At 40.5% G+C, this 24,210-nt stretch overlaps 1 protein-coding gene across 2 annotated transcripts; it reads left to right on the top strand.

The window, feature by feature from the left end:
• The first annotated feature begins 4,035 nt into the window (after positions 1-4,035).
• Positions 4,036-23,959, top strand: LOC126175062 (zinc finger protein 346-like). 2 transcript variants are annotated; one of them, XM_049921584.1, is made up of 3 exons: positions 4,036-5,976; positions 6,081-6,246; positions 23,823-23,959. In XM_049921584.1, exon 1 carries the CDS (start codon positions 4,378-4,380, stop codon positions 5,806-5,808), a length of 1,431 nt encoding a protein of 476 aa, XP_049777541.1. In that variant the 5' UTR covers positions 4,036-4,377; the 3' UTR covers positions 5,809-5,976; positions 6,081-6,246; positions 23,823-23,959. The 2 variants fall into 2 exon arrangements, with proteins under 2 accessions (XP_049777541.1, XP_049777540.1); XM_049921583.1 differs by lacking the exon at positions 23,823-23,959 and adding an exon at positions 10,198-11,784.
• Positions 23,960-24,210: the final 251 nt, after the last annotated feature.

Here is a 24,210-nt window from a genome sequence, read left to right as displayed (position 1 = left end):
TAGTGTTAGCTTTTAATTTGGTACATGATGAAGACAAAGTGAGTTACTCAACACTTCGATTATCGACGATACGTACGTATTATACTGAAACGTGAACTTGAAAACTAAGAATTTAATTCTTTGAATTAACATACCTTTTGCAAATGTTTTGGGTGTGTAGGGAAAACTGGTGGTACAGCATTTTCTCGGAGCCTTACTGTTGAAAGGGAAGTTCGGTCTATGTCCTCTTCTCGGAAATGCTGAGAACATATAGTGCTCCATTTAGACGCACGCCAATTCTTCCTCCTCACGGCATTCTCCCACAGAGCTTTCCGACTTTCATTTTAGGAAATCAAAAATCATACAGGAGAAAAACACGCTATAGTACAAGTACCGATGTAGCACACGTTCATTCACAATGAAGTTGTAAAATCACACTTAACGAGACAACTTACACATGAAATGTTATTCCCTTCGATTTCGCATCACAATCAGAACGATTCGTGCATCCGAACACCACACAAGTCACCATAATAGCGCAAAATCCTTCCAAAAGCGAGCGACAAGCCTATGCACACAAGCTTACAACAGCAATGTTTTGGTTGGACTGAGATGGCTACCCTCGGCTTCACATAGCTTCGCAGCTGTGACGTCACGGCGTCTCCCTCTATTCTTACCTCCATGGGCAGAACACTTGGAAGGTGCAACAGATCTACAAAAGAGACTTGTCCACCCTATCCTTGAGTATTGCTGTGCGGTGTGGGATCCGCATCAGTTGGGACTGATGGATGACATCGAAAATCTTCAAAGAAGGGCGGCTCGTTTTGTATTATCGCGAAATAGGGGAGGTAGTGTCACAGACATGATACGTCAATTGGAGTGGCAATCATTAAAACAAAGGTGTTTTTCGTTGCTACGGGATCTTCTCATGAAATTTCAATCACCAGTCTTCTCCTCCGATTGCGAAAACATTCTATTGGCACCCACCTACATAGGAAGAAATGATCATCACGATAAAATAAGAGAAATCAGGGCTCACATAAAAAAAACTTTTTCCCGCGCGCCGTTCGAGAGTAGAAAGATAGAGAGAGACATTGAACCTCTTCCAGGCATTTTATTGTGACTAGCGGGGTAATCACGTAGATGTAGATAATCATTCTGTTGTCTTTGTGGATGTCGCATTGTTGGATGTAGAGTGACATTGCTGTATGCACTTGGTAAACTCGCTCCCACGGCCAAGGTCGCTAAGGCACTCGACCTGGGAGTAAACCAGTTCCAATCCTAGCGGGGAAAAAGATTCTCACTGTCAGTATTTGGTCGGTAAAGGGAGGAGAGATGTTGGTGTAAAGTTACTGATCACTCTGGGCCAATGTCTGGTTTAAATACCAAACCTTTCTGCACTGTCGCATGAAGTGAGGGCTCGTGATACTGTTGACAATGATCCTTCTATCAGATGTGGACATTAATCGTAGGCTACATGCTGGGATCGGGTTTCACCCTCTCCCTTCTCTCTTCATCGTACAACACAGTCATTACACAACACTCCACATATACACACACATGCAGTATTGCAAATAATATAATGGAGCATGTTGTCAATAAATAATATTCACTTTGTAGGCGAAAAACTAATAAAATTTACTGTACTCTGGAATCACTACATACATATTGCTGTAGGACAGTTAGGAGAGAACCGCGAAACCAAAATTAAGGTTGACAAAAGACGCTTTATTGTTAATAACAATGCACAAGATAAAGCATATATTTAAAATTCAGTAGTCGGAGTCAGGGTGGTGGAAGCAAAGACTGTCTGTGTTAGCCCACCTCAGGTGGACGTCAGATAGGTTACTTTGTCTGAGACTGTGCATTCGTAATGTTTGTTTCACACCTTCGCAATCTGTCGTCCCCACATAGTTAAATACGGCCCAGGGGATTACTGAAGAAGGGGATAGAACCCGTCCGCTTTGACCAATGACGTCAGAAGTTACCACAGATGATGTGTTGCACAGCTTTAACAGAAAGACGAATGTTGAGAAACAAAGAAATGCAGGACATTCATATTTCGAACATAATGTTAAGTATATCGCTTCTTCGAGTCCTAGTATCCTATTCTTCAGTTGACCTTTCTTTGAGTCCTAGTATTCTATTCTTCAGTTGACTTCAATTATCTATTCCTGTGAGTATGGAAGACTTGAAGGAGGGTTCGTCAACTGCAGTATGAATACAAATTTTGCAGCTGTCGCCTTTTTTCACCTTCTCTAGCACTAGTCTTACTACGATATTTTTCAGTCGATGCTAGTACTATCGAAGGCGAAAAGACCGACAAAGGAAAAATTTGTATCCCGTACTTCCGTTGACTTCTATAGGTCAACTGAAGAATAGGATACTAGCACTAGCAAAGCCAAAAAAAGCGGCATACGTGACATTGGCATCCTGTAACACAGTTGAACTACGAAGGTAGTATCCTGTTTTTCATTTGACCTATGTAGGAGAACTACAGTATGGAATACAGATGTTACTGTTGTAGGTTTCTTCGCCGACGTTAGTGCTGCTATGATAATTTTCAGCCGATACTACAGGTCAACCAAAGTATGGGATACAAATTTTATGTATGTCTTTTTTTTTTTGCCTTCGCGTGGTTCATCTAAGGTACAGGATGCCAATATTATGTAAGCCGATTTTTTCGTCTTGCTAGCACCAATATAGGTCAACTGAAGTATGGTATGCAGATTTTATGTATGTCGGTGTTTCCACCTTCGCTAGTACTAGTATCAACTGAAAAATAGGATACTTGTAATAGGGAGACAAAGAAAGCTACACCTGTAAAATCTATATATATTTACTTCAGTTGATCTACATAGGTCAGCTGCAGAGTAGGATACTAGTGCTAGCGAAAGCGGAAAAGTCGACATACGTTAAATTTTTATCCCGTACAAAAGCAAAAAATGTCCAGAATGAAAAAAATCTTCCCAGATATCTCAAACTTACTAAACAGTGTAAATAAGTACCAAATGAATCGGAACAAACAAATGATTTAAATTAATACAAGCACCAAAATCCGTAGGCTTTGTCTAGCCCCGTCTTTTAAAAACACATTCATTTATATTGGTTTACAGTGATGACGCCTCGCCACAGAAGATAACCGGTTTGTTATCTGTGGCTCGAAAATAAAGAAATTAATGTGTTTTAGTGAACTATGACGCCATTGATCAAAGCCGATGGGTTGTATCCCCTTCTTCAGCTGACCCCGAGCCAGTCAACCACAAAGGTTTTTACTAGGATAATATTCATGGAGAGAAGGCGTGACATGTAATTATGGGCACCACGCGAGGAAATGTATCAGAAATGACTGTTAAATCGCAATCCGTGTAATTATCTACCTGTCGAATACTTTGTTATAAATTAGAAATGTGTGTAATTGTGTAAGTCAAGGTAAACTCATTGTAGAATTCGAGCATTTTTGTGACACTGATGTGCATTAATGGTATTTCACTTGCAATCACTTGCAATCTCAGTTATTCTGCAAGTTTTAGATGGGAGTGCAGTCAATAACACTATTCCAAGGCTGTCAATATTATGGGTATTATGATTGCAGAATCATGATAACAAATTATTGTTATTGTCAGTCATCTCACTGGTACTGAAAAACTGTTCGTGCGTTCAGCATCAGTATTGTTATACTTGAGCCGCTACCTTTCCCGCTCGTAACTATCATAATAAACTGGGTCTCGATTCGTATTTGAGTCGCCAGGAAGTACGATATAACTCACGTTCGGTTGAAATTGGTCTATTTGGTTGTGGTGATAAATTGGTTTGGAACGTAGCCCGACGGCTAGTTAAGCTGAAAGGTGCTAATATGGTAATGAGTGAGATAGCCAATGAATATGGATACCAAATAAAAATTGTGTAACATAAATTGACCTGTGGCCAAGTCTAATGTTTACATTCACCTCTTACTTCAATCGGTCGATTTTAGTGAAACGCCAGTTGTGTGGTACTCGTTTTAGTTGCTCGTCATGTTTATTGTTTGTAAACCAAAGATGGTGGTTTAAATGCGGTTTCATATAAGAAGAGAGTAGCAGCAGAAATGTGCAATATGGCGGAATGCGTATTGAACTATTTAGTAGCTAAATGGTGTAGTGTTGTCTTAGGTCCTTGTTTAGAGTGTATATGTGTGAGAATTGTTTGAAGTTGAATTTTCTGTGTTGTGCCGAATTGCTGCCGATCATAGTTTGTTACGTTTGGTTAGTTAAGTTTAAGACGGGATCGGCGGGAAACCATATACGCAGCGGAATTTGTTTATACGTTGCTTAGGGAAGACAAAATGTGAAACTCGAACTTCGAGTGCACAAGAAAAATGATAATCATAGAAGTTTTGAGGAAAACTTACAAACATAAATGAACAGCGAAGAATACGAAATGCAGGCGTTCCGGTCAAGTGCTGCGAAAATGGAACCATTGTGCTTACCTCCACCGCCGCCACCACCCCCTCTTCCTCGGCCTTCTTTCATGCCACCACCTCCACCTCCTCTCTCGCAGGCACCGAAAAGGTATGAACCCGCAGGAAGCAGCCCAGTTGTTCGGCCAGTACAGAACCGCTTCTTAAAGCCGCCAGATCAGCGCCCCTTCCAGCGCCCGCCGCATTTACCATTTTTACTTCCACCTCCTCCCCCCAAATTTCGTAACCACGCACATCGACAACATGCATCGCCAGCTGCACAGTACAGGGCAGTGTCACAGAGCACTTCATTGCAACGAAGAAATCTGGAAGTCAATGATAACTCTACATCTGCCACCATACCGACTGCGGAAGAAGAGCCTTCTCAATTAAAAACACCCACTGTGAAAGAAGAGACAGGGCCCACTGAGCCTGTTGTACGAGATGACATGGAAGAGAAGTCCTGTACTTCAGAGGACGTCAACATGCCTAATAAAACACACAGAAAAAGGCCCTCTGAAAAAGAGTCGGATAGCTCTTCTGGATTACCCAAAGAATTAACCCAGAAATTTGGTCCTCTCACCTGTGAACTGTGTTCAGTTTCAGTAAATTCAACTGTACAAGCAAAGATGCATTACTCAGGGAGGCAGCATGAAAAGAAAGTTCATAGTTTCTTATTGAACTGGTCAAAGGAGACTGGAGAGCCATTGCCAAAACAGTTTAAAGATGGCCCGCCAAAGAAAAGCGTTCCAGATGTTTCCTTCTGTGAAGTATGTAATGTTGCCCTTACGTCAACTGCACATGCGGAGCAGCACTACATGGGACGCAATCATCGAAGAGCACTTGCAGGCCATGCTGCAGCGAAAGCAAAGGTAGAACAGTGTGCAGTTCCTACTAATGATCAGACGGGAAGATTTGGGATTGGTACACAGTTTCAGCCATGGTCAAATGCAGATCCACTAGTGCTTAAAGCACCTGAACCAGATTCGCCAATTCAGAAAACCAAGAAGTTTTTCTGTGAACTTTGTAAAGTGGCCGCCACTTCACAAGACCAGTTGGATATGCACTTACGGGGTGCGAAACACAGAAAAGCAGAAACTGCAAATAAACAGAGATCAACTGTGACAAGTACAACTCCACAGGCTACTCAGTCAGATTCAATTCTTGCAAGTGTGATACAGAATGAAGATGGCACACAGAGTTCGGTGGGAAAAGACTATTCTATTTATAGAACACCATCTGGTTATTATTATTGCCAGCCATGTAATTTAACATTAAACTCTGAAGCACAGTTCATTCAGCATTGTGAAAGTAAGAAACACAAGGTTAAAACAGCAACAGCGAAAAAGCCTGTTGGCAGCCCTTTGAAAGCTGGCAATGTTGTTGCCTAATTTAGTGTTACATATGGTTATACATGTTATTTTTTTGTTTTTCTCCACCTGTTATTCAGAAGTAGGGTCAGATTTTGTACCTTTAAAAGTCTGAGTTTTTGACAAAGTACAAAACAAAATGAGATAAACAGGTTTTTCTTCCAAACAAGATAGTAAGAAAAACATAAGGTAACAGGATTATTACTACAGTGTGTTATATCACTTGCATCCAGTTGAAACAGGAGTGGAAAACATTTCTGTATACAGTAGTACTCATTTTATATTTATTACAGGTTATGAAACGTAACAGTTTCTTGATACATGAAAATGCTGAGCTTTACCTTGAAGTGCGCAGACTGCGTCAGAAACTTGAGGGAAACGATATTGTGACAAGGCAGCTCAGTCGTGAAGTTGGATTAGTTGAATTTGCCCAAGATGCTGCAGAGACTGACCCGTGATGTAAGTATCAATTTTATGTGAAGAGGGCATTGCGAACAAAGTTTCATAAAAACAGCAGTACACTATCTCTGGACATATTATTTATTAATAATGTACAACTGAAAAAAAAATGTGCTGAGTTAATGTTTATCCTGTTCTGTGACATGAATTAATTGGATGATCATGTTTCTTTATCCAACATGGATTGCAACAACAGATCTTTTATCCACATCTCATTCCCTTTAGTTGCAGGATAAACCAGTTGTTGAGTCTAGTCAGTCCTTTTTGATGGTTTTGTTTCTTGTATACACAGTGCGAAATAAATTTATTAATTAAATATTACCTTGCATATATGATTTGTTAATTTCTGTCGGATGTAATTTGTTTGCTTTTCCTACAGATGTCTTAAAATTTCCTATAAATGCAGATTTCAGGCAATTTTGGTAGAACCTTTTCAACATACATTCTGGCATTAAGCTTCAGACATTTTCATTTAATTGACTGTAAGTACCAAATGAGTTTCAGGTTACATGTTCTAAGGTTTGGATTACATAACATTTATCATGTATGAACAGATAAATTTCTTGAAGAAGAGGAAAAACCCTTTTAGTGAAGGTTAATAGCCTTTTCATCGTTGTTCCATCGTAGTACCTTCAAGAAAGAAATTACTAAGGGATGTTAATGACATGCTATTATTTCTCTGTGTCAAGTGAATGATTCTGACTTCCATTTCTGTTTAGCCTTCAGGACGTAAGAACCAATGTTTTGTTACTTTTCATTGATGGAATATTCTGAATTCTTTTTTAGGAATGTTGTACTACCAGTAATTTAAAGATATTTGATTATAAGATGAGTTGTAAAAGTATTTCCAACAGTGTTTTTTTTCTTTTTTTTTTTAATTATGTTGTAAATCTACAGAAGTAAAGGTTTATTATTGCTCAAAAAGGTTTGTCAGTGAACCATTAATTTCTCAGTGGAATAGAAAATTGAAACTGTGCTGCTTAGGTATTGGAAAATGTGATACATGTAGATTGTTGTAGACAGAGATTTGTATACAGTGATGCCTCAGCTTAACGGTGTCACTAAACTAAATTCATTGCAGTTTTGCATCTGTAAGCTGCCAGATTAAGGGATACTAAATGGAATATGAATGTGCAAATATGTAACTGATTCATCAATAGTTGGATTATTAAAGCAATGACTTCAGTTTCAGCTGTATAATCTCATGTTGCAGATACAGTGGTTCTCATTATCTTTTGATTCTCTTGTTTTTGAAGTGAGGCATAAATGGTACTTTATTTTCTGGTTTGTCACTCTTTCCTGTGGGCCCATTCTATTTGTCAAGAATCTTGTCAGAGAACTGGACACAAAAACAGAATTATCCCTGGCATCCAACCAGTGATAGCATGGCCCTTCTGGGTTCAGACAATAAACAGTACATGTAGTTTTATGTACCATGTTAAAAGAGAGAGAACTTCTATAATTGCTAATCATTTGTGCTTTGATTGTACACTTACTACTTAAAATAAGCTTGTGATAGTTAGTGCCCTGAAGCTTCTTTAACAGAATGAATGAACTCATGAATAATGATGCTGCAGAACAACTTTTGACATCAACATATTTTTCATATTGGTATGGTTAGTTCGAATAACACATTATGTGACAAACATATTGTGACAGCTGAATGTTCAAACGGAACCACACTATGCAGTCATCAAACACTATAATATAAATTGAATTTTTATTTAATACTTATGAAGTAGTTGACAGTTACATTGTGTGTAAAACAGGATCATCAATGTGGTTGGAGACCCTAAAACATTTCATCAGTCAGTTTCATTGAAAATGGTGAAGAAAGTTAGTAGAAATCATTGGAGTCTTACTTATAAGTTCCCATCTAGTTGATTTGTTTTTCTTCGATTGGGAGTAATCTATACTTTCTGGATGCACATACACTGATTCAAGCAGACTGTCAGTGCATTTACTGTCAACATATTGATAGTAAAATACCATTTTACAACAGTGTGCAGTAAGAATATTGTGTAAACTTAAGTGCTAATATATTTATTTCCTTAATTTTATTTATGATAAATTATAAGAATGAATTTGTGATGAACATTTAAATCCTCAACCACAATACCAGAAGCAAAAATATTATTTGATAGATTTCCTGTTACTTTCTAGGGATCTGAAACATAGAAACTGAGTATGGCAGAGCAATAGTCACAACTTTTTTTAAAAAGTAGCTGTTTTTGTTCTAATATACACAAAACTCTGATATATAACGTAATTTTAAAAAAATTAAAGTTGCCCGCCACATTTATGATTTATAATAGGCGATTAGTGTATTTCTAGCCATTTTCAAATCTTTTTCAGACTCGTTCCAGTGCAGCACATAAACTTCGTTGTTGTTTATGATTACCTCAGAATTACTGTATAGTATTCTAATATTCAGGCAGCAATACCTGGCAACTGAGTTGACATGTTATGCTGAAACTAAGCTGAAATCTCTAACGATAGCTGATAACAACCAAAACCAACAATTACCTATAGTAAATTACAACTGTGACTGAAATAATCAGTTACCCCTTTCCAAAAATTGTCGTCTGTCTATATACATTATGGGGCAACGGCCTTGCCGCAGTGGATCCACCGGTTTCCGCGTGATCACCGAAGTTGAGCGCTGTCGGGCTTGGTCGGCACTTGGGTGGGTGACTATCCAGGTCGCCATGCGCTGTTGCCATTTTTCGGGATGCACTCAGCCTTGTGATGCCAATTGAGGAGCTACTCTACTGGATAGTTGCGGCTTTGGTCAAGAATACCATCTTACGACCGGGAGAGCGGTGTGCTGACCCCACGCCCCTCCTATCTGCATCCTCCACCGAGGATGACACGGCGGTCGGATGGTCCCGGTAGGCCACTCGTGGCCTGAAGACGGAGTGCTATACACGTTATGTCTGCATTCACTACCAATTAAAAACTTTGGAAGTAATTCACAGCATGAGTAGATTCACACTAGTGGCAATTTTTGTTACCATGTTTCACAGAAGTAGTGTAACTCGAATTGTTTCTCATTTATGAACATTCTCATTCATGAGGGAGTTTGCGGAACATGATGCATCAGTGAACGAATGTTGCATTTCAGTCTCGCTTACTCAGCTGTTGCTTTTTCTGAGATCTGGCATATGTAGGTGTACAGTAAACTATTAAGCCAAACAAATAGACAAACCATCAACTCTGTTATTACAAGTGAGCACAGAGAATTTTGAACGCAAAAAGCTAGTTGTAGAACATCGGATAAGAGTCAGTGTCCACAATAAGTTATGAATGAATGAATGGAAAAGTCTGAAACACCACAAATCTGTACAGAAGAAAAATATTAATCTCTTTTTACATGATCAAATTCTACAAAGTGGAATTTAAGGAAAAAATCCATCCTGTAGTGTCAGTAGCACAGTATTATGTTACTGAATTAAAATCTGATAGTACTGTGTTTTTCCAAGAATTGGCTGTAAATACCTGTATGTACTCAGAAACTCTCCATTGCAGTTAAATGAAGAAGAAACTGATGTAATTAAGTAGGTCACTTCCCTATGTTGTTTTGCATAATTGTTACAACTTAATGAATTTGAAATTTCCAAATTAATGGACTAACAATAGTAGTATTATGAATTGTTGGTCAAGATAAGTTTGTGTAGTGCCACACAGCTCTCTTCTCCAGGTTTTTGTTACAGATTGTACTCAAATTTCAGCTTTATAGTTGATACTGAAAACTAAAAAGTGTGTATCTCATGTTGATTTCCTGTACATGTAGAGCCTAAGCGAAATGCTACACTATACGTGCAGTAACTGGGATGCCGCCTGTAACTACTCAAACACTGCATGAGACATTTTGAAGAGCGTATAATTGCAAGAACAACATTTTGATGGGTGATGTCGTACTTTGCAAAGATTTGAAATCTCTCTTTCCAGGTATCACAGACACCAGTATTGACAAAAAGTGGAGAACACAATTTCAGACCTGTCAAACAAGCACAAGCTGGTTTCATTAAATAGAAATCAAATAGTCCTCAAATGATTCTGAGTGCAATAAACTGAAATGCACTGTGATTCAAGTAATCAACTTCCATAGTGTGTGTTTAGTTCAAAGGTTTATACATGTGACTGCCTGCAGTGTCAGCTAAACAGTGTCTTTGGAAATCAAAACTTTGGTAGATTGACTATACTGTGGCTTTCAGATAGATTATACTGTGACTATTGTCAGCAAATAGACTTCTGCAGTTTGTTGGCTTTCTGTCTCAGTGGTTCAGGAAAACTTGCAGTTTATGAGATGACAAAAGAGTATTTTAGATTTCACTAAGTTAAAAGCCTAAGAAGTCTACATCAATTGCCAGTTTTTTTTGTAGTACTACTTTTGATTAAACTATACTTAGTTTAAATGTGAACAGAGCTATGTTTTACACTGGTAATTATCAGTTTCCCTTTAGGCAACTGAAGTGCCATGGTATTAAAACTCAGTTGAATACTGAAACTATTTTACTGATATTAAAATAGTACCGATTTAGGGTGCATATGGTCTTGATATCTCTACATGTGAATCCCAGCATATTTTACAAGAAATCTGACATCGTGCTGAGGTTTAGAGGCCTTCTTTTTGCAGTTACAAATATAAAAATTGTCTCTTCTTTCTGGAGTAAGTCAGGTTATCACTAAATGACTTCATGTGCACTGTTATAACTTAATAGCATAAGCGATCTATGTGTAAGCAACTGTTTTCCATGTGGTGAATGTTAGAGTAACAATGAAATTGTCATTGGGCTTAAAATATACATAGGAAGTAGTGTTTTGCACAAGTTTTGAAGTTGATTTTTTTAAGAACCTGAATTTTCAAAATGAATGGTGTAATATGGTTCAGTATTATTGTTTTTTTCTTCTTCAGTTATATTGAGTGACTATACTAATGCAGAAAGATGTACATTGTTGTACTTGTTAGATTCAAATATTGCGTGCATTTATTTGTATTGTTTTTCTCTGGATCCAGTAGGCACTCCATAAACTGTTACTGTTTGCTTATGTGACCCTCTGTTGTCACTGCAAAATGTGTAATTTAATGAGAAGCTTTGTCATATGATGAAAATTGTACTGTCATCTGGAAAGAAGTCCAAAATTTCAAATCCCCATACGTGTTGTGAAGAAAAGCCGTACCTATTGACTGCTAGTCTGCTTGGCAGTTGCCAGTCAGATTGTTTATTTCAAGAATGCAAAAACCCATTAAATAAAGCCTTGAATGCTCACTCAACAACAATGAAATACACATTAAGTAAGCTGTAACACATGAGACTCACAGTGCTAAAAAGCATTCTGTAATAACATGTATGCAATATTTTTTTTCTAAAGTTAACTACATTGTGTGTTTCTCCTGTATTGCTACATATTTTTTGTCTCGTCTTTCATTCGGCTGTTCATATTATTTCTGTCATATTGTTTCCATATTATTGTGTCAACTTGGTGAATGTAGTTAAGTAGTACTGCAGCAATAAAACACTGAACTCCAAATTACGAGCACCATGGACTGAATCCACCTTCTCTCCCCCTCAATATATTTTTCCTTACTTCCTGACAATTACTCCAGATGTGACTTCAACCCCTTCATTATCAGTTCCTTCTTTTTTTTCTTAGTGAAATACATTAATATATGGCCATTTTAATTAATGCCACAGTTGGAAGTAACTGTATGAAAGAAGTATTTTTCCACTGTTTCTTTTTCCAATATGGGAAAGGATGGGGCATACAGGGTTTTTTCCTAAACATATCTGGATATCTGGGGTTTCAGAAGATGGCTGCGACTCTCTCTCTCTCTCTCTCTCTCTCACACACACACACACACACACACACACACACACCAGTGGACAGAAAATCTCTCCAAGTTTCGAACTCTCATTACAGTGTGTGTCTGGTAAGGCATGACAGCAGCCCACTTCGCAAATCTGTTCATAGGGTTGCGTATGTGCAAGTGCGGACTAATACGGTCTGACAACACGAGCAGAGGAGAGCAAATGGTTAACAATGAAACTTGAAGGCAGCATAACCTACAAGTGGAAGCTGTAACTATACAAATTGTTCAAACAATTAGCAGGATTGCATTTATTGTGGGAAATTGATACAGAACAATAACATGCAGCAAATTCTTAAATGTTCTCTCACAACGAATCGTGGAACATATGTATTCCATGGTTGTGAAAGAGGTAAACAGAATAGTGTCCCCCCTCCCCCTTGTAATTATCGTGTGAGCTGAAAGTGTGCTCTAGTTCACTGCCTTGTTTTCAGTGCAACAATGAAGTTTATCAGGAAGGTAGAAGCAACACAGAGCAGAAAAATGAAGGAAAGTATTGAGCTAACAAACCATTGGGCAGAGAAAAGGAACAGTTGTTATAGCCATGAGCGACTGGCGAGCAACGCATGGAAGGGAATGGAGATGCAAAGCTGCCAGGCGGGGGAGCTGCTGGAGGTATTGCTAACGATGAAAATACGAACAAGTAGGGGGTGACAGACTTTACGACTGACCAGGACTCAACACGAGGCAAGTAATCAAGAACTGAGGTGATAAACATGGCAAGACGACGACAACAACAACAACGCAGGAACACTCCAACAACAGTATGTATCGACACAGAGAACTGGAACGCACTATGGCTGAGATGCACATGTGAACTACGGCGAGTACTAGACTGCTGGGGTAGTGCCGCACGGCCACCTAAATACATGAATGCATGAAACACGACTGGCCGCGGACTTCACAAGGTACGGGGAGTGGAGCAGTCGCATGGCAAGGCTTGTAGCACAGGCGCTCATCAGAGCACAGAGATCACCTAGTGGGTATCAAAGTCCATCCGCTCTGACGCACATTGAACTTCTGTGTCTTCTGACACCAGAACAGTGAAATATGTACTTATAGCTGGCAGAAGTTGAGAGTTGTATAACTGACAGAGTTAACTCAGTTTAAATTTTTTGTTTTCCTTTATTTAAAGTGTGTGTGATGTATAGCAGGTAGCTGTTTCACTGCATTCTTTCTGCAATCCCTGTTGCAGTGGAAGAAAGGATTTGATTTCAATGACACCACTATGGACAAAATGCTAATTTTAACATAGGCTACAATTTATTTAAAGGTAGTTGACCTCAGATCCTGAGCACTAAAGTTCATTGATAATTAATTCGTATAGTTTTTGCCTCTGGTAAACCATCCCAATAAGAGGCATAAAATAAAAATATTCTGGAATATATAGTTATCTATTTAAAACATAGCTGTGGCCGTTGATTTAGCAACTGACTGCATTATAAAAAAAATATTTAAAAAAATCTTCCACTGCTACAGGTGCTGTTAACTGAACAGTAGAACAGAAAATCAAAAAACAAACAACAAATATTTCCCTTCACTTCATTACAGGAGCTATGCCTCGTGGCAATAACTTCCTCAGAGTCATTAAAAAGATATCAATTATAGCAGCAAAACCACTGGTGCAATTATATATTTTCTGTCCAAAATGTATACGATGTGATGAGTGACTTTTATGATCTAACCTTTGTCCTGTTTTATTTATTTTATTTTTTTCCAAACGAAACCCTAATTGTGAATATCACACCTCCTTAGACCTTTGCTCCTGTTTTTCCCAAAATTATTAATAAAACGATTTTTTCCCACTTGTCACTGTTCTATCACTTAGCTACAAATTAAAATTGATTATCTTAGCTTCTTCTTCAGCATCATGATTGGTAATATTTTAAGTCGCCTGAAGAATTGAAGTAATTAATACTCAAGAAAGTGATTTTCTGTTGTAACAAGAGAAAGCCCTGGAATAAAATTTATCAGTGCTCTGAACCTACATGGAACTGTAAATTTCAAACTTTGGTTTTGTCAAGGTTATTCTCACTTATAAACTCCTTAATAGTGTACATTTATGACAGACATGGGCAGTGTACATTGCTATTGAAAGAGGAAACAAAATGGAACATTATAATATTCGTAGAACACACTATTACGCCCTGGTAGTAGATTTCATAAGAACTATGTTTCGACCTTGATCATAAATTTTGAAGCCATTCCTTGGAACAAACTGATTAACAAGTGGAAACAGGTGGTAATGTCACACCAGTTATATAAGTAACTTCACTGTGATTAAGATGAAACATTTTTCCAAATCAGCTTTTGTTTTTAAAATGCACTATGGAAGTACATTGCACATGACACTCATAAATTTGGGAAGATTCCCTAAAATATATACTGAAATTAAGGGTATGATTGTCAGAACAACAGTACTACCACTGAAATTTGTAAAAAGACCGAATGTAGTTTGCAGTTGAAAATACAGTCTGTTTTACATTTTTCATGGTACTCAACAGGCAAATATACATGTCACAGAACACACATGCATTTTGAAATAATCAGCTGAGGATAATTAGAAAACAACAGAACCAGCACATTTAAATTGTGCTTTAAATGGCAAGGCAAGGCAAAAAGTGAACATGAAAAATATAGAGGGAAACATTCCATGTGGGAAAAATATGTGTATGTTTGTGTGTCTACCAACAAGCCAGCACTTTTGTTTGGTAAGTCACATCATCTTATATATATAATAGAGGGAAACATTCCACGTGGGAAAAATATATAAAAATGAAGATGCTGTAACTTACCAAGCGAAAGTGTTGGTATGTTGATAGGAGACAATAAAATAAAACACACACACAAATTTCAAGCTTTCACAACCTACAGTTGCTTCATCAGGAAAGAGGGAAGGAGAGGGAAAGACGAAAGGATGTAGGTTTTAAGGGAGAGGGTAAGGCGTCATTCCAATCTCGGGAGCGGAAAGACTTACCTTAGGGGAAAAAGGGACAGGTATACCCTCGCGCGCGCGCGCGCACACACACACACACACACACACACACACACACACACACACACACACACACACACACACACACATATATCCATCCGCACAGATACAGACACAAGCAGACATTGTAAAGGCAAAGAGTTGTGCAGAGATGTCAGTCGAGGCGGAAGTACAGAGGCAAAGATGATGTTGAGTGACAAGTGATGTACGAGGGGCGGCAACTTGAAATTAGCGGAGGTTGAGGCCAGATGGGTAACCGGAAGAGAGGATATATTGAAGGGCAAGTTCCCATCTCCGGAGTTCTGATAGGTTGGTGTCAGTGGGAAGTATCCAGATAACCCGGATGGTGTAACACTGTGCCAAGATGTGCTGGCCGTGCACCAAGGCATGTTTAGCCACAGGGTGATCCTCATTACCAACAAACAGTGTCTGCCTGTGCCTGTTCATGCGAATGGACAGTTTGCTGCTGGTCATTCCCACATAGAACGCTTCACAGTGTAGGCATGTCAGTTGGTAAATCACGTGGGTGCTTCCACACGTGGCTCTGCCTTTGATCGTGTACGACTTCCAGGTTACAGGACTGGAGTAGGTGGTGGTGGGAGGGTGCATGGGATAGGTCTTACACCGGGGGCGGTTACAAGGGTAGGAGCCAGAGGGTAGGGAAGGTAGTTTGGGGATTTCATAGGGATGAACTAAGAGGTTACGAAGGTTAGGTGGACGGCGGAAAGACACTTGGTGGAGTGAGGAGGATTTCATGAAGGATGGATCTCATTTCAGGGTAGGATTTAAGGAAGTCGTATCCCTGTTGGAGAGCCACATTCAAAGTGTGATCCAGTCCTGGAAAGTATCCTGTCACAAGTGGGGCACTTTTGGGGTTCTTCTTTGGGAGGTTCTGGGTTTGAGGGGATGAGGAAGTGGCTCTAGCTATTTGCTTCTGTACCAGGTCTGGAGGGTAGTTGCGGGATGCGAAAGCTGTTTTCAGGTTATTGGTGTAATGGTTCAGGGATTCAGGACTGGAGCAGATTCGTTTGCCACGAAGACCTAAGCTGCAGGGATGCGACTATTTGATATGGAGTGGGTGGCAGCTGTCAAAATGGAGTTACTGTTGCTTGTTGGTGGGTTTGATGTGGACGGATGTGTGAAGCTTGCCATTGGACAGATGGAGGTCAATGTCAAGGAAAGTGGCATGGGATTTGGAGTAGAACCAGGTGAATCTGATGGAACCAAAGGAGTTGAGGTTGGAGAGGAAATTCTGGAATTTTTCTTCACTGTGAGTCCAGATCATAAAGATGTCATCAATAAATCTGTACCAAACTTTGGGTTGGCAGGCTTGGGTAACCAAGAAGGCTTCCTCTAAGCGACCCATAAATTGGTTGGCGTACAAGGGGGCCATCCTGGTATCCATGGCTGTTCCCTTCGTGTGTTGGTATGTCTGGCCTTCAAAAGTGAAGTAGTTGTGAGTCAGGATAAGCTGGCTAAGGTAATGAGGAAAGAGGTTTTAGGTAGGGTAGCAGGTGATTGGCATGAAAGGAAGTGCTCCATCGCAGCGAGGCCCTGGACGTCATCCACCTAACCTTCGTAACCTCTTGGTTCATCCCTATGAAATTCCCAAACCACCTTCCCTACCCCCTGGCTCCCACCCTTGTAACCGCCCCCGGTGTAAGACCTGTCCCATGCACCCTCCCACCACCACCTACTCCATTCCTGTAACCCGGAAGTTGTACACGATCAAAGGCAGAGCCACATGTGAAAGCACCCACGTGATTTACCAACTGACATGCCTACACTGTGAAGCGTTCTATGTGGGAATGACCAGCAACAAACTGTCCATTCACATGAATGGACACAGGCAGACAGTGTTTGTTGGTAATGAGGATCACCCTGTGGCTAAACATGCCTTGGTGCACGGCCAGCACATCTTGGCACAGTGTTACACCGTCCGGGTTATCTGGATACTTCCCACTAACACCAACCTATCAGAACTCTGGGGATGGGAACTTGCTCTTCAATATATCCTATCTTCCCGTTACCCACCTGGCCCCAATCTCCGGTAATTTCAGGTTGCCGCCCCTCGTACATCACTTGTCACTCAGTAACATCTTTGCCTCTGTACTTCCACCTCGACTGACATCTCTGCTCAAACTCTTTGCCTTTACAATGTCTGCTTGTCTGTATATGGTAATGTAAGTCTTTCCACTCCCGGGATTGGAATGACTCCTTACCCTCTCCCTTAAAACCCACATCCTTTCATCTTTCCCTCTCCTTCCCTCTTTCCTGATGAAGCAACCGTGGGTTGCAAAAGCTTGAAATTTGTGTGTGTGTGTGTTTTTTATTGTCTCTTATCAACATACCAACGCTTTCATTTGGGTGTGTGTGTGTGTGTGTGTGTGTGTGTGTGTGTGTGTGTGTGTGTGTGTGTGTGTGTGTGTGTGTGTGTGTGTGTTAACATAACATTTGATACAAGTCACTGTATCTTGCTAATAGTATGTCTGAGGCACCAAGTGTCACTTTTCCTGTTTATACTTGGACTGATATTCCTGCAAGATCCTTTCAAGTAGAGTGGTGCCATGATCTTTTTATTTATGTGGAACTTAAGTGTCAGTTATGTAACAGAAGCCCTTGGACAAATACGTCAGTTTGGGAAGGAAACTTATTGTGCAATCATGCAAACAAATAAAGGGAGAAGGAGCTGTGTTCCTGAAAATGTCTCCACTTTACATACCGGTAGAAAAGGATGTAGGACAAATTACTGGTGTTCTTGCATAAATTATAAGTTTACACAATTGTACTTTAATGATAAAGCCAATGAAATCTAGTTATGTTCATACACTGCTGGAGAATAACTCACTTCATCTGTGCTGCCTGAATGCATAAAAGCTGAGTACATACTTTTGAAAGTCCGTCTGTATGTCCGAAATATTATGCAGTGTTTTCAGCATCAATGATTGGGGAACATAATACATGTGTACAAGAGAAAACAACCAGTGGGAAATGTGATCTGTCATGCCTGAGGTGTGGCAGTGATGTTTCACTTCCCAGGTGTCAATAGTTTGGGATTAGTTAAGGAAATAATTGTTTCTTGTGTTTGATAACATGCAGCTGATAATTGTGTGTTTGGTGTTGCTATCAACATCGTATTCAGACCAATGGTTTGGATGCTATTTAATTTTAAAAGTAGTGAAGTGGCAAAATTCATAGATGACCACAGGAGCCATGTTTCCCATTGTTCTGAAGGGTAATGAGGCAGAATATTCCAGTGGGCAGAGGCTGTGGTGGACAGGGTGCCATAAGTTGCTGAGAGAGCAGGAAGAGGTTCCACATGGAGGTGCTACTGTGGATCCTTGAACCTTGAACACACCTTTTTGTGTGTGTGTGTGTGTGTGTGTACACACTTCCAGTTTAGAGAGAAGTAAGATGCAGTTTAACACTTTCGCTGCGGCATTGGTGCTGGCGCGCAACTCTCCAGTGCGGCCCGGCAACGTGCGAGTGCGGGCCGGTAACATTCTAAAACGGCAGGTACCGCTCGGAGCCGATGCTCCTAAGCACACCTGAGCTACAGGCTAATGTCAGGACCTTGTAAGATCTGTAGGATCATGTTCTATACTGACTTAATGATGACGCCTTAGATGCATTACTTCAAATAAGCTTCGACTGTATTGTGGTCATGTTGTAAAGTCTGATTGCTGTCTGACATCTATAGGGGTCACAAGCATCATTCAAATGTTCGTGATTTGTTGATAATGTAACAAAAAATACAATTCAAACAAGCAACAAATCCACCGCATTCAGGAAAAATTTTGGTTCCAAAACACAAATTCTTATGAAGGAAAAAAAGGGGAAAGGAAACTGGATTCATTTGAAATTTTTACTTCAAATGCACATTTTTAAGATTGGCTCTAATAGAGGTCGTCAATTTACTAGCCGAGCTGTCACGAAACAGATTCGAAAGCTGTGCTTCCACGCTATCGTCACTCTGAAATTCTTCTGCAGCCTCTAAACGACAATCTCCGTGGTATGCCTCGTCCTCACTACACAGAAAATCACTGTCGTTTAGTACACTAAGTAACTGTTCCTCTGTCAATTTAACACTTTTACTGCTCCTTTTCACATTGGAAGGACCAGGTGTCGGTTCATTAGCCACCATTATGAACAATATGCTTTGATGCTAGCTTAGACGCTGCAACTAGACTGAGTAATCCGCCAGTGAGTGCGGATGCTTATAAGCATCAGCCACACTGGCTCGTGGCTTCTTGTGACGCTTATAAGCGTCAGCCGCAGCAAAAGTGTTAAGTAAAGGAAAACCCCTGGGTTGGGAGGAGTGAACACGTCCATTTCCATGAAGTGAAGTGGGGAGCTTAAAGAATAATTCCTCAAGAATTGTAATATTTGAAAGACAAGCAGACATAATACAATCTTCATAATGATTGATTTGATTGAGAATAAGCGTTTGTCACATTTTGTACTTGTAAAATGGATTATATTGTGTTACATAAGAAAACTGACGTATGGTAGAAAGTTTACTTACAGAGCTAGCCACTTGTTCAGAATAGATAGTCTTGAGGGTCAAGTGAGAGCAGACCATGTTGCTTTTGGTGCTTCGTTCTGAGAGGTGTAGAAAAGTATGACAGAACTTTGGTTGTCTTTAACAAGCGAAATATGTCAAATTGCATAGGAAGTGACTTTTGGTATTGTGAACATCTCTTCGTCTTTCACGATGACATTCACTAGCTTGTTGTGCGAATTTTTCTGTGCTCTATAGACATTCACTGATGGCTATCTAGTTGCGAATCCATCTGTAAAAAAAGTGGAGAATTCTATATTAATATGAAGCAAAAGCAGTGTTTCAGTACCAGGCATTTTATGAGTAAAGTCTCACGTGGTAGGAATATTTTAACAGGAATCTGTTGAAGCAAGTACTTAACTTTTGCTTGTGTGATTAATTTTTCATGGGTTTTGTGAGTTCTCAGAAAATATGGTGGGAAGACAATTATTCTGAATTGGCTTCCATAAAGGTTCCTTGGATTACTTTGAGCAATGTGTGAAACTTGTTTATGCCGACTTCATTGGAGACCATAAGGCTTCAACAGTATACTTGTTTTTATCATACTAGTTGCATACTTATTTACAGGCTAACCTACCTTTTCCCTGTCCTGTTTCGTTTATCTTACAGCAAACGTTTTGTTGCCAGTAGGAACTCGGTGTGGGATGAATTTGTGTAGTTAACGGTAGGCAGGTGAGTTTAGCAGGTTGTCGTGTCGAGCTTGCAATGACTTCCACCAACCCAGGTAAGCAAAGCCAATGTGTTCCCTCTTTTAGAGGTATTGAAATTATAACTTGTAGAAACCAAAAGCTAATTTCATAAGCTTTTATATCCTGTAAAATTGTATAGAAGGGGTTACATGCCACTGATGACTAAGTACAAATATTTTCTGGTGTACCTAAAGAAAAATCTGTCTTGGTGGAATAAGGCAAATTGGCCCATAATTAGGGACAGCCAAGTGGCACCACATAGGTTTAAGAATAGACTAAGTGAACAGAACTACAAAACTTTTTGGAAGGTGGAGGCCAAAGTCATACACATTGGAGAGTAAAGGGAATTGAATTTTCGCCACCACAAGCAAAAGTGTGGGAGTCAACTAGGAGGATGTCTGGGAATAAACGCTTATACCTGTCATCTGCCATACTGGTCAATGGTGTTCTACAAACACCATTGAGGGATACAGCACAAACAGTGGTGGAAAGTACGAATGCATGCTTTCGCAGCAATATCCATTAATTAAAACATTCTCGGGATTCAAGCCACGTCAAGTGGTTTACGGCCCACGAGCTTTTGGCAGAAATCTCCTCTGTCATTGTCAAGTGGATTACTTGTCGTGTGGTTGTTGTTGCCGTGCTTATATAGCTGCGCTGTCGCTTGCGATGTCACTGGTGCTCGGTCCCACGCCATATATGGTAATGTTTTGGCCGCGCGACCGCCGGGCCCCCTTCAACTCCCTCAACACCGGATCCTACGCTGTACTCAGGTGCAATCCATCGTTGCTATTGAAGGTGGTGTCAGAAATTCTAATTCTATGGCCTCATCATGCTACCCCAGAAGCCATTAGTCCGTTTAATAATAGACGTCTCATCGAATGCAATTCTGTGTCCGTTTTCCAGAACGTATTCTGCTGCAGCTGACTTTTCAGGATAGCGGAGATGGTAACACCTTTCATGTTCTATGTGGCACTGTTCAATAGTGCGAACAGTCTGGCTGACATAGAACTGCCCACACCCACACGGTATCTTGTAAATTCCTGGTGTTCAGAGGCCTACATTGTCTTTCACAGATTTCATTAGTTGGTGGATCTTCGCCCGAGGCCTGAAGATTGTGTCTATTTTATGTCTCTTCGAGACTAATCTTCCCTTTTGTTGAACCACAAAACGGTAAGAATGCAACCTGCTTGGTGTCTTCTTCAGAGGTCTTATTTCTTTGAGGCTTGGATGACACTGCTTGTGAGCTCTGTTTGTTGTTGTAACCATTTTCCTTAAAAACTTTACGTAAGTGGCTCAATTCTCTTGGCAAGTTTTCAGCGTCTGAGACAGTTTCAGCTCGATGTACTGAGGTCCTCAAAACTGACTGTTTCTGTTCTGTGCTAGGTGATGGAAGCTGGTGGCGTGCAAATACTGATCTGTGTGGGTGGGTTTGCGGTAAATGATATGACCTAGAGATCCATTGGGTTTACGACAGACAAGCACGTCCAAGAACGGCAGGGAACCCTCCTTCTCTACTTCCATTGTGAAGCTGATGTGGTCGTGGATGCTGTTGAGGTGCTCCAGGAACTCTTCTAACTTTCCTTGTTCATGTGGCCAAATGAAGAAGGTATCATCGATGTAGTGATAAAAACAGCTTGGCTTTGCAGGAGCCATGTCCAAGGCGATGCCTTCGAAATGCTCCTTAAAGAGGTTGGCTACTACTGGAGCTAATGGACCTCCCATCGCCACGCCGTCAGTTTGGTTAAAATATATTTCATCATGTAAGAAATATGATAATGTCAGAGTGTGCTTAAATAAATCCACGATGGTGTCGTCAAAGAGCTGGGACAACAAGTCAATAGAGTCTGTGATAGGGAAACACATGAATAAAGAAACCAAATCAAAGCTAACCGTAATATCCCCTTCAGCAAGTTGCAGACCTTTAATCCGATTGATGACAATGGTGTCCACCTTGCGTAGAGAGGAGTCTGGCCAGATGTTTGGCAGGTTTATAGGTCAGCGATCCAATGGTATTCACTATCGGCCTCAACGGTGTGTCCTTATGCACCTTCGGCAGACCATAGAACGTGGGCAGTCTTGGTGCCTTGGGGAAGAGGTTCTTAATAGTAGTCTCTTCCAGCGATTTTATTGCTATGTCTACGATACCTTCGTCATTTGGCCACATGGTCAAGGAAAGTTAGAAGAGTTCCTGGAGCACCTCAACAGCATCCACAACCACATCAACTTCACAATGGAAGTAGAGAAGGAGGGTTTCCTGCCGTGCTTGTCCGTCTTAAACCCAATGGATCTCTAGGTCATAGCGTTTACCGCAAACCCACCCACACGCATCAGTATCTGCACGCCACCAGCTTCCATCACCCAGCACAGAACAGAAACAGTCAGTTCTGAGGACCTTAGTACATTGAGCTGAAACCTTCTCAGACGCACATAACTTACCGAGAGAATTGAGCCACTTATGCAAAGTTTTTAAGGAAAGCGCAACAACAAACAGATCTCACAAGCAGTGTCATCCAAGCCTCAAAGGAAGAAGACACCAAGCAGTTTGCATTCTTATCGTTTTGTGGTTCGACAACAGGGAAGATTAGTCGACTCCTGAAGAGGCATAAAATAGACACAATCTTCAGGCCTCTGGCAACTAACGAAATCTGTGAAAGATGATGTAGGCCTCAGAACACCAGGAATTTACAAGATACCGTGTGGATGTGGGCAGCTCTATGTTGGCCAGACTGTTCACACTATTGAACAGCGCCACATAGGACAAGAAAGGTGTTACCGTCTGCGCTGTCCTGAAAAGTCAGCTGTAGCAGAACATCCTTTGGAAAACGGACACCGAATTGCATTCGATGTGACATGTATTATTAAACGGGCTAATGGCTTCTGGGATAGCGTGATAAACTGTATTGTATTGTTGTATTGTTATTATAATTTCTGACACAACCTTCCATGGAGACGTTGGATTGCACATGAGTACAGCATGGAATCCGGTGTTGAGGGAGTTGAACCTGGCCCGGCAGTCACATGGCCAAAACATTACCATATATGGTGCGGGACCGAGCACCAGTGACATCACGAGTGACGACGACTATATAAGCATGGCAATGACAACCACACAACAGTCATCCACTTGACAGTGGCAGAGGAGATCTCTGCTGAAAGCTCGTGGGCAGTAAACCACTTCACGCTGCTTGAAATCCGAGAATGTTTTATTAGTGGTGAAGAGATTTTACTTCAATCTCCTCTCACAATATACGATGACTCCATGAACACCTCGACAACTAATTACAAACTTATACTCTAATATTTCCATGCCTGTGGGATATATCAATTAAAGAATTAAAGTAACATCCTTATGCGAGCGCATTTTCAGTGCTCAAACACACTTTTTCCACTGATGAAGAATAATGTTAGTACATGGTGGCTGTTGAGTGTATGTCTAATATTACTGGGATTTTTCAGGTGGAGATCGCAACACAACTACCCCAGAGGATGGGCATGTGCAACATATTGCCATCTTTTCGGCATTGAGAAAGTTCAAATCATTGGCCTGAGAGACATAGCAGCATCATACTGATAAATCACACAGGCTGTTGTACAATGACTGTAAAATGAGTGGTGACGAGATGTTCCCAGGCCAAGTGTCTGCCAAGAAGAGTAGATAGGCATTGGTCCTTCCAGAAAGACTACACCACTAGCAGATTGTAGGACTTATAAACTAGCTCCTACAAATAGACATGACAATAGTGGAAACCCAGGTAGAGGTCCCAGGAAGCTCATAACTTCAAACCTTCAGGAACAGATTACTGGAATCTGGATTAAGATCTCAAGTGCGTCATTCACCACTGGA

Source organism: Schistocerca cancellata, chromosome 3 (genome assembly GCF_023864275.1).
Source record: "Schistocerca cancellata isolate TAMUIC-IGC-003103 chromosome 3, iqSchCanc2.1, whole genome shotgun sequence".
In the NCBI taxonomy this organism is placed as follows: domain Eukaryota; kingdom Metazoa; phylum Arthropoda; class Insecta; order Orthoptera; family Acrididae; genus Schistocerca; species Schistocerca cancellata.
The sequence above is the reverse complement of the archived record's forward strand: the minus strand, read 5'-3'. Positions and strand labels throughout refer to the sequence as shown.

Excerpts from the sequence above, each read along its gene's own strand:
- LOC126175062 (XM_049921584.1), top strand. The coding sequence starts at position 4,378 with ATGAACAGCGAAGAATACGAAATGCAGGCGTTCCGGTCAAGTGCTGCG.